The sequence below is a fragment of the Cebidichthys violaceus genome, unplaced genomic scaffold, assembly GCF_023349555.1.
Source record: "Cebidichthys violaceus isolate CVI_PGR_0920_01 unplaced genomic scaffold, fCebVio1.0.p SCAF_8, whole genome shotgun sequence".
Taxonomy (NCBI): domain Eukaryota; kingdom Metazoa; phylum Chordata; class Actinopteri; order Perciformes; family Stichaeidae; genus Cebidichthys; species Cebidichthys violaceus.
Window position 1 is genome coordinate 7,582,243 of NW_027176964.1, and position 14,635 is coordinate 7,596,877.

The 14,635-nt window shown below is 43.6% G+C and overlaps 1 protein-coding gene across 6 annotated transcripts in view; it reads left to right on the forward strand.

The window, feature by feature from the left end:
* LOC137892417 (zinc finger protein 521-like) overlaps window positions 1-14,635 on the forward strand; it is a 91,287-nt gene that overhangs the window by 44,569 nt on the left and 32,083 nt on the right. For 4 of the 6 annotated variants that reach the window (XM_068737511.1, XM_068737512.1, XM_068737506.1 and 1 more), the window contains exons 5-6: window positions 62-146; window positions 516-548. In XM_068737511.1, coding sequence (XP_068593612.1) covers window positions 62-146; window positions 516-548 — 118 coding nt within the window. The remainder of the gene's footprint in view (window positions 1-61; window positions 147-515; window positions 549-14,635) is intronic. The other 2 variants (XM_068737508.1, XM_068737510.1) reach the window with 2 other exon arrangements.

Sequence of the window (14,635 nt, forward strand, 5' to 3'; positions counted from 1 at the left end):
AAACTGTTTTGTATTGCTATGTTGTTTATAATAATCTCTTTCCTTTTGGTCTTGTTTTCAGAAGAAGACATACCAGTGCATCAAATGTCAGATGGTGTTCTACAGTGAATGGGACATCCAAGTCCATGTGGCCAACCACATGCTGGGTAGGAGATAACTCTTTTTTTTTTTTTCATTCATTATGGTCTCTGTTGCACTTCTAGAACAAAGTCACTAAAACAGTCCTTGTGTAATATCTTTGTAGATATATTTGTAGATTTCTCTACATTGTAGCATACATTAATTAAATCAATTTGGCTTATAGGTGTGCGATTTAAATGTTAGAGGGAATGATTCATTTTTGTGACCATCATCTATACAATATACAAATCATTAAGGAAAATTCCCCTAACAAGTATTTGATTATTTTGAATACATTTCAGACATAGTCTTTTCATACATTTTTAAAAAGGTGAATCACAATCTAAGGACTGATGTGATATATGTAATAAAATATTTGACCCTGTCTCATTCAGGCTCACAAGTATCTGGATCACATCACCAAATAGGTGGAATTATTTTAATATTTTGACCATCAACTGCATCCCCAGTGTTGTGCATTTATAAACCCATCACCTTCATTTCCCCATGCATGTGAATGGTATAAAATAGTACGTGTGCATGCTTGTGGAGCAGAATCTCTCCACTTCAAACCACTCTAAATGGAGGTCGTTTGAAGTAGTGGAAATATACAGATTATTGAAATATTAAAATACCAAAACTGTTTAAAATTCCAACTATTATTCCACAGTTTTTGAAAAATCTCCACATTGCTACTGTACATTATTTTGTTTGTTTGTTTATTGTGCCTTTTCACTTAAGTAGTCTGTTCAGATGACTGAGATCTGAATACAACATTTGGTAAAATACTTTCATACATTTAATGACGTCAAATCAACTGAAAAAATGGATATTTGATTTTATTACATTGTGTTTCACAAAATTATTTCAAATTTCTGATTTTCTTTGACAAGATTCTTAAACAAAGAGTGCTGGTGTAAGACTAACCTCCACATTTTCAAAACGTCTTCACTTTTGGTTGTCATTTGTATGCAGGCAGAATAATTTGTAGAGAACAGACAATTGGAAAACAGGTTTTCTTGCCTGCAGTAAGTAGGCGTCTGAATTCCAGTCTCACGTTCCTTTATTCATTCATTTATTCAGCTCGTTTGGCGGCTCTTTCATTACACTGCATTATCTGTTGTCTTCAGTGGGAGAGAGACTCATTGATCTGGAACCAAACCGCCTCTCTGTTTGGGACACGCTTCTAGGCGCAGGTGAATTTAAACACGGTGGGCAATTCTATCAGGACCGGTAGGCAATTCTATCAGGGACCCACTGTTTGTGCATAAACAATCAGAAGCATGTGATTTGTGATTTTGATGCTTCGGTGTATTTGCAAAGGAGAGAGACGAGCTCAGAGTGTGTAGGTGTGTATTTTGTATTCATCTTTGCGATCTGCTCACCCACTATTCTACTGGGGGTGCCTAATACAGTACCATGCCAGCATTAGTCCTTTCTCTCGCAAAGGCAGGCACGGAGCACACTGTGAGGGTAGAAAACAAACCCCCCTACTGGTTATTTTATGTCTGTCAGCCGTACAAGCACACAGTTCCCCCATAATAGTGGAATTGAGACAGCTTAAGATAACAGGAGGATAGGTGATTGGGTTATTGTCTGATGTCTTACTTCTCTGATATGCCGTTGCTTTGTATTCAACATGATCACAGGTTTCATCAGACTCCTCAAAAGGGTTTCTGTTACATTCATTTGTTTCGGGATCTCTAAAATGCGGAGAAAACAAAACTCATCGTGATGAAAATTTAGTAGAAAGATGAAGTTGTCAAGGAGTGGCTACATTTTGTAAAACAAAGAAACTAAAATGGAACTGAATTGAATAAAGAAAATAGATTTGACTGAAGAGGCATATGGAAAAACTTTTGTATCAAGGTAACAGCATCGCGTAACAACACTAATGGTGATCTCTTGGATTTATATAGCTTCTGAAGAATTGGTCACTTTTTAATAAGTAGAATGGGGTTAAATTCAATCCAGCCTGTAATGACTGCAAAGCCAATTTGGGCCAAAAACACAGAAAAAAAAATAGTCATTAGGAAAAGCTCTAAATACCTTCTCTACTGAAAAGGGGACACTTTCTCCTTTTAATGGCCATCTGCACAGGAGAGGGGAAACAGGGGGCTGGGGTCATCTCCGCTCAGCTGTCAGCGTTATTAGCGTAGGTAATGGAGCAGACGCTGGATTCATAGGGGTGTTGTTTTCATCCATGCCCCGCTCCATGGTGTCCGTTCACACTGATAACTCTATATATAGTGATGTGCCGTGACATAACCATAGTGCTAAGTGTATGGAACAACAAAACCTGAGCCTGTCTCACCCAGACAAGTCCATATTAGCTGCCTTTGTAATACAATAGTCTCCCTAAACCAAGTGCACTCAGTCTCCACCCTCCACTTTCTCTCATCGGTCCGAGGTGCTCGTGGCTGCCTCTTCTGTACGACTGCCAGCACATTTTGATGCTTGGACATTACACTCAGACGACGGCGGTCCTGCTTCAGACTTAAAGCACAGCTCTGGTGCCCAGCTACTCAACATTTACTATGATAATAGAGGTAAATGAAAGAGAAGGGGGTGGCCATGGGTGCAGAGGGGTGTGTGGCAGAACAGCCCCAGCCAAGCCTGTGAATGGCCCCACGTGTTTTAAGATGGAGGCCGCAGCCTGCTAGGGCCCAGATGGATCAGTACACATTTGCTGTACAGCTGGTCGCTCTGTTTGGGGACCTGGTGTGATACTCCTATGGAGAAAAAAATGATATCGCCACCATCCAAGGAGCAATTTAATAGCAGGCCAGAAGACAGCTGGCCACTCTTTAGTTTAGAGTTTTTTTGGCATGGCTCACTTACAGAATTGAGGGTGTCCGATTTTTCTCTAGAGACACACAGATTTATACAGCTTTCAGCTGCTGCAGTCACTATCAAACCTTTTTATTTCTATTTTTTTTCCTTGAGATTAAAAAACAAATCTGTCCTGCAGTTAAATTTGCCATCTTGATCTGTAGTAATTGCTTTGGACAGAAATGTTTAAAATCATAGCGCTTTCACAAAGTCGTCCTTTTTTTCTTCTTTTTTTTTAAGAGGACCTTTGAAGGTCTTTCATTGACACAAAAGCCTGTTTGGTTTTTATCAGCATGCCATCATGCTACCCCATTGCTTCACTTTGACCCCACTGTAAACTATGACATTTGGAGCCTCATGGGGGGGCACGTTTGGCCCATTTATCGCACTGTTTCAAATGTCCCTGTGTGGATTTTCAGAGCCCTGACATGTTTTAGAAGCACAGGCTCTGTCTTAAAGGCTTTTAAAGGTGAAAAGGGTTTTTGCTTTCCTATTATATCTGTTTTCAATTCAATTGTCATCTCACTCCTGTCCGCTCCAAGCGGCTACTGCCAAGGTGGCAGTGCTCCGAAGGACAACTGTAAACAAACACACCAAACCTCATCACAGAAAAGTGTTTTTGGGGTCACCTCTACGGATTTTTTTTGGGTCGGTGACAGCACTGAGCTCCAAGCCAAGTCAGGGAGGAGCCTTCTCTCACAGAGAGGAGCCGGTGGCCTGGTCGGCCCAGGCAGAGGGGGGCACTGGAGGGGTGGAAAGGTTCGGGGGCGGAGAGGGGAAAGGCACATTTGCTGTACAGCTGGCCGCTCTGTGTGAAGCAGGCACTGTGGGCCGTTACGGAGCTGGAGAGGAGAGCGAGCGAGAGAGAGGCCTTTAGCTCTCCTCTAGTTTCTCCTCCTCCTCTCTGTTCTCTCATCCCCCCCCCTCTCTCAGGCCGCTATCTCTCCATTTTCCCCTGCCTCACTATCTAGCTCTCACATTTTCATATTTACTGCGCTCCAACCTGGCAAAGCACACTGCGTTGGCTGTCAGTGGGGCAACAGACAGGAGGCACACTGTAACAGTATTTGAAGCTAGAAGGCTTGTTTTTATTTTTTTTGCTAAAGGCCGCAAATTATCCTTGACACATATCCTCTTGTCTTGGGCCCCTAGAGCAACTTGGCCTGTGTGTGTTGATTACATGGTCTCCATCACTGTCTCCATCACTGTCTCTGCCCTGGTGACGACACATTTACTACTCTAAGTGTTTATTTTTTCGTCCTTGTGCATAAACAGAATTTGGTATTTTCATTCTTTTATTTCTTCTATTTCTGTAATCCTCTTTGATTAGGAGTGTCTGTTGGTGTTCCCTCATTCATAGAGCAACACACACACACACACACACACACACACACACACACACACACACGTGTAATCTGCTAACAAACATGGCCAAACACTCCTCATTTGACTCCTAGGGGGTTGGATCAGAGTCAGAACTCAATAGACAACACGGCACAGGAACAGGATCAATCTTATGAAATAAATAAGAGAACAGGCTTGGACCAGCCAGTGGAAACAAAGGAAACCATGCGTGCCATATAGTGAGTGTGATATCTGCCTGCTTTTATTAATTGGTGATTAATAACGCCTCTCTGTTCGTTAGCGCAGTCACCTCCCGTGCAGCCAAGTGTGTTGCTGCTAATATGCAATTATGCGCACCTTACTGCTCGTTACATTATACCTCTCCCTGACTAATGTGGCGTCCATGAGGAGAATAGAAAACGGAGTGAGCTGCAAAAAAAAAACCCCATCAATAAGATTCTCACATTCACTGTGTTACCTACCTGTCTGGGTGGAAAACAAAGTTTCTTACAAATTCCTCAATGTAACCAGGAGACTGCATTAAAAGTTTTACAGCATTGCAGAGACTGTTTTGCTCTTCCTGGTGTTTTTGTTGTAAAGCAGAGGTAATTGACATCACCATGGGGATGCTCTGTTGCTAGGCCAGACAAGCTCAGGCTGATGTGGTCCTTATCTATTGATTTTCCTGACATTTCCCCACACTTCACAGACTAGGCCAACATGTGAGAAAATATCTGATGCTCTCAGTTCATACAGCCTGTTTGTACAAACTCGGAACGAACACTCGCTGCCCCTTGCTGCATTGCAATTGGTAGGTTGATGTCACCATGGCAATCTGGAGCAAATTCCTTCCCGTGATTGGTTGAGCTCATGTATTGAGCTAGTCATTGTAAAACATGAATTCCACAAAATAATACAGATTTGTATGAATCCTAAAATTCTATTTTTGAATTTTTAAGACATCGTCTAATGAATGTAAAAAAAACCTCCTATGCAAGTCTACTTGGGGACTTGGGCGACCTGAATAAAGGTAGGCGCTTCCTGTGCTTCTGGCTATGTTTTATTGATATACAGGAGGGATGTCTCCTTTAGAGTGTTAATGCCAACCCTTGTTCTGAAGTGAAGCCCATAAATACTGGATGATCAGAATTAACCTCTGCATTACTCTACCTCCCAGTGGTCTCCGAGATGTCACCGAGGCCGTAGGTGCACGCGCACCCCTGGCCTGATGGGGTTGCTTAGCAGTCTGACTGGAGGGGGGCTTATGGGAGAAGTGCAAACAGACAGTCCTGCCTTAGTAAAGGTCAGCACTGCAACCTACACCTCTCAAATCCCAGCCTGGCCCTGATGGGACCGGGGTTCCGAGCGTGCCTAGAGATGCTTGTGGTAAGGGGGAATTACAGTGAGAGTCAAGTGGAGCGCTGCTGCTGAGCTGCATTGCTTTTAGAGGTTGTCAGCACCAATAGCAGTGTGACAGATTTGATCTAACTTTGTGTCGTGGCTCTTACTCGGTGTGTTTGTGGAATGACATGCACGCTGGGACACCAGTAGCTCTCATGTGCTACTGAATAGGACAGAGTCTCAATGTTGTTCACTAAATTGTTGTTAAGTATGCTTCATAGGTGTGGAGAGGTTTGTTTTAGAATGCAAACAGACTCCAAAAGAGTTTCCCCCCCAAAAAGTTTTAGCTCTCTTTATAGTGCGCAATGGTGGTTTTACAAAGTACCGTGTAACGAATTACTATCCTCATCGAACTTTGGCTGTGTGAATGGCAGACAAGGGAGGAGAGGGGAGGGGGATAGGGTTCTGAAAGGCCCCCCAGCGTCAAAGCCTTAATAATCATGTGAGCAGCGCTGGACTTCATTACCCTCCTGTTCGACAGGCCGAGTGCCAGCCTGGATTGCTGGCTGGCTGTGGCAAGGTCAACGGCGGAGGAAAAACCAGTTACTGTGTTACTCTGGAGCGGAATGGAGAGGGGCGGCCATCTGTCAGCTCAGGCCTGCCATACCCGCAGAGCAAATGGACACGGGCGGCCAGAGGAGAGGCCACAGACACCCATAGAGCTAAACCCAGTGAGCATAACACTGAGGCATCGACACAGATCCAGCCAAAGAGATGGGCCTTGGTACCACTAAAACACATATACACACACACACACACACACATAGCGGAGAAGATAAGGCTATCTGCAAGATATTTGGCAGCAGGTTGTGTGTGTTTATGCATGTTTGTTTTTAGTGTCAGCGCACTATTGGGCCCCTACTGTTTTAAGTCCAGATGGCAAACCATTTGATAAAAAGTTGATAAAAGTTTTGCTTGGCTTGCCAATGGTAAATGTTTTAATCATAGTGTTCCTTTATGAAGACAAATTCCATGTGAGTCTAAGTGCAGAAAATGTTATCATTGTCCGTAGAGCACTTTTTTTCATTTCAGCAGGGACAACAGGCAAGTTAGGGATCTGGTGGAAGCGGCATGTTTTCTTCCAAATGACTGCCATCATATATACTCTATCTCTCTCTCTCTCTTTCTCTCTCTCTCTATATGTATTTATACTCGGATGTCACGCACGTTTTAGTGTTTCACCTTGCTGGCTGTCTGTCGGCGTCTGAGTCGCACCGACCCTCTCTGCGAGGACCTTTACGATGCCCTCTGGCCAAAGTGGAAGAACCCTGTGGAATGTTCCAAAGCTCTCTAATAGGTTTCAGGTGCTGCGGGCCACCGGCCAGCCCCCCGCCATCACCCCACTCTGTGTGTCTTGTGTGATAGGACTCCCTGCTCAACAGTCAAAGCACCGCCATTTCTCCTCTACAAGAGAGAGAGGGCAGAGCTGCGAAATGGATACCAATCGTTGTTTACTGTAAAATTCACTTTGAGCCCAGTACACATCCTCCAACTTCACAATTTTTTACATTCAAACAGTTTCTCTTATACATATGGTTGCAGTTCAGGCGGAAGAGCAATTTGCATCTCTTCCATCCCACAACTCAGCACAGCTAAAGTTACTCCTTGTTTTCCCTCCCGCACCGAGAGTACCGACCCCCTGGCTTGAGCGTCAACATGCACCGGAAAACGGGGAGATGGTCTTGGGCGATCCCCCCCCCTACACACACATACACACACACATTAATGGAAATCACACAGGAACTCCCTGGATGAAAGCTATATTAGTTATTAAGGTTTAATGTTGATATCAGTGCTTATATGTTTACTGGAGTACACGGTGCTGCTGATGTGGAATTGTCAGAGTGGTGCAGATTTAGTAAGGAATTAGTGTACACCCAGGATTTAATTAAGGGATCTATTTCCATCTTGTTAGAAAGAGATAATGTGAGTACTGCATGCATCATAGGTTACCATATTAAATGCTGCTTCCTGTAACAGCATTACATCCACTACAGTAGTGCTTGTAGATTATAGAAATGAAACAACAATCTATATTTGGCTGGAAGAATTGTAGCTTAAAGACCGTCTCAAGTCCATGAGCTCTCACTGTACATGAGACATTTTTGAATTTTGAAATAGTATGGCGTTGTATTTTTGTGCAACCGCACTGCTAAAACACACGTGACGCTCATCAGAGGTGAAATGGTCAGACTTCCACTCTTTTTATACGTCTCGTTCCATTTCCAGCACACTGAAGCGACATGGCCTCTTTGTCTCTCCATTTGTCCCACCGCCGCCTAGAGACGCAAACCTTAAGCCACTCACTCTCTGATTAATCTTTAACATTTATAATTACTAATTAAGTTAGTAAGAGACTTTTAATGTAGTCCTCCTTCAATGGGGAGCAGCGAGGACAACAGATCATTAGCTTCAATAATGAACGCGGATGAGACAGATAATGGCCTGTGATAGGTGAATACTGACAGTTATATTAAATGAGGCGAGTATATGGGAAATGCTGTAGCACTTCATGGATTCAAAGGCACAGGGATACAAGGTGGTGAGGCACTCCTGTGACTCCGAAATGAGGCCTAGTAGTGTGCGGAAGTCTTAGAGATAGTTTGTACTCATTAAAACATATCTGTAATACAGTCAAGTCCATATTAGCATGCGGTATGTATCATATAATGTATTTCTGCAGTGTTAATTGTGTCAACCTCAGTTTCAAGTACAGATTTTATTTATTCATCCGCTCTCATTGAGTTTTTGGTCTCCCTAACGACTTCGGTGTATCTCATTATCACATTATTACATTAGTGTCTGCATTATACTGGTGGCTGTAAGTTGCTGCCCATTAAAAGAGTCATTTCATCTCCGTTTTTTTTTTTTTTTTTTTTTTACCTTAACGACGATGCTACTCTGGCACAATCCGCGAGCCTTCCCACTTTGGGGAAGGTGCTTATGCCATAATGATTATTATCATTAAGAAGATATTAATGTGCTTAGTGTTTGCGACCCAGCTGCTCATCATGGCCTGAGCTCCCTGCCGGGGAGTGGGAGAGAGCTGCTGCCAAAACGGACAGTGCACGTAGGCCACCGCCCACCTGTCCAGAGGTTTCAGGGTCAGTGGAGGTCACACCCACCTACCTCCCCGCCCTCTGCTGAGCTGGAGGAGGGATGGCTTCGGAACATCAAATTGGAGGAGATGAATTGTTGTGTGGAATGAAGTCTAAAAAGCGCTACTGGATTCATGTGGGTTTTAAAAACTCACCCCAGATTGTGAGCAACTTCCTCGTATACAATACAAGCATACATATTAATTACAGTTATGTTACTCTGCTGTGAGGGGATATGTGTGTTTCCCTGCAGAGATTCATGCCACACAATTATTCATTGAATTTCAATCTTGCTATTATTTCAGGCTATCCCGGCAGCAGAACACTAATGCTTAACACTACTTCTTTTTTTGCATTGAATCAAGAGTTTTTGTAAATAAGTTGGTTAGTTTTTATAATTGATTTAAAGTCGAAAAAGATGTGCAAAATATTCTAAAAGAGGTACAGTGGCAGGATGCTGTGATGATTCATGTTTTGAAGTCTTGTATTCATTCACACACACACACACACACACACACACACACACACACACACACACACACAGATAGACAACGTGGGGCTGAAGGCAGCCTGGCTCAGCCTCCTCCGGTCTCTCAGTTTCAAATTGCTGCTTCATTAGGGCTTGGAAAAGAAACCCATGGTTACATTTAATCAAACGAATCGGTATGGCAGACCCACATAATCAATCACAATCCTTATCCAATATGCTACATTCTGTAACTACCAAGCTGGCTTGGAGAAAAGTCAATTATGGCCCCTCTCTCTGCTCCTCTGCCGGGTTTTGCTGTGATATTATACTGTTTCTGCAGTTGTTTTCATTATGCAAACATGGACTGTGTGCATCTAGCCCTTTTCTATTCATCCAGTCATTTCCTAGTTTTTCTTTTTTATACTGCTGGTTCTTGTATGATGCACAAACTGATGGTTTGTTGGGGAGGATGATGTGCCATATCTGGAATAATCAAATTAACTATTAATGATTTTTTGCTCTCCAACCAACACTTGTGCTTCACAGTGGGCTGCAGTCAGTGATGTTCTTCATATTTCATATGTTTCGTGTCCATATGGATCTGTTCTCACTGTCTCTCTCTGTGTGAAATCGTTTACAGCTCTACTTTCTCACCCCCATATTGCCGAGCTCATTCATATGAATGCAAACATGCACACACTGCGCACTGAGGTACACGCATGCCCACGCACATACACTGTAAACATGCTCACATACTGTACACACACTCATCCCTCAATCCATCAATCTGATCTGTTGTCTTGTGTGTTCTTTCTCCCTGCCTTTTCACTTCAACACGCAGCCTCGCTCGCAATCAACGTGCTCCGTGTAATACACACAAGCGAGCAAAGCGCACACAAGCACGCACACACAAGGTAGCTAGGTTGGTGGGGGCCACGGCTGCAGCTCTTCTGCGCAGTCCCAGAGTGGCTCCCGGGGCTCGGCTGCCAGTTGTTTGCCAGCGTCTCCGGGTGGAATTCATTCAAATTAAAGCGGTGGAATGAGGCCCGAGTCCCAGAATGCCTCGTCCCTCTCCTTCATCAGCATTCCGCCGATGAGAGTAATTAAAGCAGAAATTAATTCTGCTGTAAGCAGAGGAGCCACAGAATAACTGATATTAGAGGCTGGATGATGAATGCTTGGCATCAAGGGAGGTCTCACGGGAGGAAGGAGGAATTCACAGATCTCTTTTTCTTTCTTTCTTTCTTTCTTTTCTTTTTCTATCGCTCCACTTTGGCTTTCTTTTGCTCTCTTTGCCCACTCCTGTGTTTTTATTCCTTTAGTCTATGTTGTCTACATTTCTCACGTCTATGCATTGCTTTCTATGTGTCAGCATACTATTTGCCCTGTCTCTTTTATCCTCCGTAGCAACATTTATCCTTCCGTGGCACCTAAATATTGCCACTAAGAGCGAAAGACACTGGTTTTAAGCATGACTGAAGACATCGCCACTAAGCCTCCTCTGCTCAGTAACAGTATTTCACATTCTGTCAGCACTGGTGCTCTCATTTCCAGTCAATAGGCATATTAGAGTGTACTGATGCTGCAAATGCAAGCGCTTTGTTGTTCGTCAACAGAAGCCGAAATGGAGAGTGCTTCCAGGTGAATTCTGTAACACCAGGAGCTCACAATTAATTATCACAGACACAAATATAAATCAGTGTAACTGTTAATCATAATGTGAGAAAACATGTAATGTATATTATTGTAGTAGACCACATATATAAAATGGCTAGGCGCTAAACATGGTGTGATATTTTCAAGACAAACTGTCTTTCTCTCCCAGGCAGAGTTTGAGATTGAACCTTGAAGCTCTCCAGATGATGTGATATTCTACCCAGGATGATTCAATGATCCCCCATGTCCCCTGACGCTTTATTTTTGGAATAGCACATCTTTAGCAAGAGCAGTCACAAGACTGAAAGACAAACAACTGAACTCATGAAACACTGAGGGTGGATGGGGCTGTCAGTGAGACTGTTTTCCTCTCTTAGAATCAAATGGAATTGAACAAAGGTTAGCTCTTTGGGGCTTTATGGTAATGTGATATACGATGCTGCCATGGAATTTGCCAATGCATGTCTTAGTACTGTCTGACTCCAAGGAGGGAGGGAATGGTAATTACGCTGACCTCTGCCCCTCCCTCTCTTATTCTGCCCTCTGGGTAAAAAGCCCGAGGAGGTAATAAACAATAGATAGATTTGTCTTGTTTGTATTGCAGCTGCCGCACTCGTAATGACACACGAGATTGATCTCTATTTTGAAAATAATACATGCCAAGATCTGCAGGTAGTTGGACTAGATTTTTAATTGGTTTTGTGCAGGAATATCTCAATCAGATGTAAATGAATGGAGGCTCAACCTGAGAGTCACAGACTGTTATTAAGAATTTAGCAGGCCGGTGTGGAGTTGAAACACAGAATGAACGATTAGTAATGAGAAAGGGCCCAAATACAGAGGCGATGCAAACTGGAGACAGGGTGCTAAACCTACCACAAACCTGTTGATAGGGCCAGGTAGGGAGGCTGAAGAGCCGAGGAAAGACTTTTTTGGGAGTGACCAGTAATGCAAAGTCTTATTGGGACAAACGGGATGTAATTTCTTTGCTGTTTTCAGCTGGAAATTGTTACTTTTGATACACTATACACCATACTATCTCTAATGCAGATTATTTAAATTATATACATATACTCTCATTTTAAAAGATGAAATATACTTTTTGCTATATGAAAGTTAGCAGGATGGTGGATGTCTAATATTGCAGTGAAACTCAAAGGCACACTATTATTCCAACCCCTCTCGTCCGTGCCATTTGGCTGTTTCTCTTTCCACTCACCTATTTTTCCTCATTTTGGAAAGATGATATGAAGCAGAAATAGTAATAGTCCAGTAAAGGCACTTCCTCTAAATTATTTAGCAATGGTGCCTTTTTATAGACAGAAGGTTTACCTATGGACCTTACTAAAAGCTTGGTACGCGGCTGAAATTTTCAGAGTGTATCTCTGCAGTGGATCACATTGCTGTAGTGCATGATATCTTTGTCTATCATTCAGAGCGGCGATGCCGTTATGAAAAGGGAGGGCATATCTTGATGTCTGCCGTCCTGGAAATGGCAGCAGCATTGTTTGTTTGTCTACTTTGTTCCACACACCAATAAAAATACACTCAAAATGAAGCCTTGGTGTAACGATGACCTTAAACGCAATGACACTCTTTCCCATAACATTGTCCTGTCCAATAGTCCAGAACTCCCCAAGAGGCCTTACAGCAAGTCTAGGAGGAACCAAATGAGAGAGAAATCGATGACTTTCCTCTCTCCACTGTCTCTGCCCTGGCTGAATTACTGAAACAAGATGCTGCACTTAGAGGAGTCTTTGGAGAGGCAGAGGGAGAGAGAACGAGATGTGGGGGGGGTGGGGAGAGAAACACTTTTAGGGACATGGGTGCCATTTAGACTAGGACCATCTTCTCACAGAAAGCCACTAAAAGCAGTGAATGATCCTCTTCCTGTCCGTGGCTGGGAGGCGGTTAGCCTCCTGTGGTTAAGTGAATACAGAACATACACTCAGGTTTGAGGTCAAAGCAAGATCATTAAAAAAGAATATTAATTTCTGAAGTCCAAGCATAACGATCTTACACATATGACTGTATCGATTCATCCTCAACCTTGAGCTAAGCATATCGCAGTCGTGGTGCGACCGAAAGCACCGGACCAGGCCACATGGACCCAATCTGATGGTTTTTTTTAGATTTCCTAATGTCAAATGGGTGTTGTTTAACATCCACGCCAGGTTTTATTGTCTGAACTATGAAGATGAAAATGAATCCCGCTCGTTTGGTAGACAGAACGTGGTGCTTAAGGGACCCAATCCCTGTAAGTGCCATTAAGTGGAAATTGCCGTTCACATATTCCAGTGGTTTGATTAATTACACTCTCTCATGTGCTTTCATAAAGGCCCAATGAAATATGGGGAGCAAATTGCATTGTGTTCCTGTATCCTGTTATGTAAAAGCAGTTTAATTATTGACACATGTTTTGCCACCTGGCAGGGGAAGGGATGGTTGGACATGAATAGAAATTGTACAATAGACGTTATGGACGGGTAGAGCTAGCACTCGAGATGCCATGTGTTTCCGTACGTGTGACTCGTTTCATGTCCCCGCCTTCACCTCGCCTCAGGTTCTCCTGCTGAATCAGAGCGGGGAGCAGACGTGATCAGCTGGATATGTCACAGTTGTAAGCGGAGCCTTTTTGTGAAAGCGACTGCACTTTAAAAACCTGTTTAACTTTGTGCGGCAGGACTGCTGTTTGAAAGGTCTCTTCTAATAAATATGTAGTTAAGGAGATATTTTGTGAAGGCTACACCGTCTCTCTGGGGGATTAAAAGATCACTGCTGGCTTTGTGTGATATCTCAAGATAGCTCTTTTTGATCAGAGGACTGGCTTAGACACTGCTTAGTAACTGCCACACTGCTACCTTGAACTCAAGGAAGCAGTGTAGGAAGACAACAATCAAACTTGCAGTTTTAACACAAATATCTTTATTCCCCCTTTTTCTCCCTTTTTTCTTTGTTCCTGAGCCGTCTCTTTCAGGAGCACTGCCCTCTACTGCCACGGAGACTAAATAACATCAGAGTACCAGGGCAGTTCTTCCCTTCTGTTGTAGCCAGTAGTACTTAGGCTCCACACTACTCTGTATTCTACAGTGTATGTGGAGGTATTAGCTCATAAAACCCTCCTACTGTCATATGAACCCACTGCTGTCCCTGAGCTCCATATGAACAGCAGGGCTCTGATACTTAGTCCCAAGCTGTTCCTGTTTGCCCAAAACGATCAGGCCTGGCCTCGTGCTCTCTACCTGATCTAGTTGACTGGGCTGTGTAAGTTAGGTAGGCAGTCCCTGTCTCCACACCCCCCCCCCCCATCCCCCTTCTCCCTCCCAATATGCACTTGGACCCGGGCTCAGGCTGCACCTTTTCTGTTCCACAGGGATAGGGGGGCCAGATGGAGGAATTTGATTAACCAGCAGTGGAGGACCAAATGTTCAATTGGATACAGAACCAGTTGGAAGGCGGGAGGGAGTGAGGGATGAGGCAGGGTAGAGGGAGAAATCTAAAATGGCTGGTCATGTGCGCCGGCCAGCACTTTCCAAAGGGGAGCCCATACTGACACTGAGGTGTAGTAATGCAGAAGCCCTTTTCCAAGTACCAGCTGGGCCTTTTAGGAGCCTCTATCCCCACAGCAGACACTCGGCAGCCTCCGAGCAGCTTGACTTTACCATATGTGGAACTTTTTTTTTATGCTCCACCTGGTTTCCCCAGGGGACCTGTG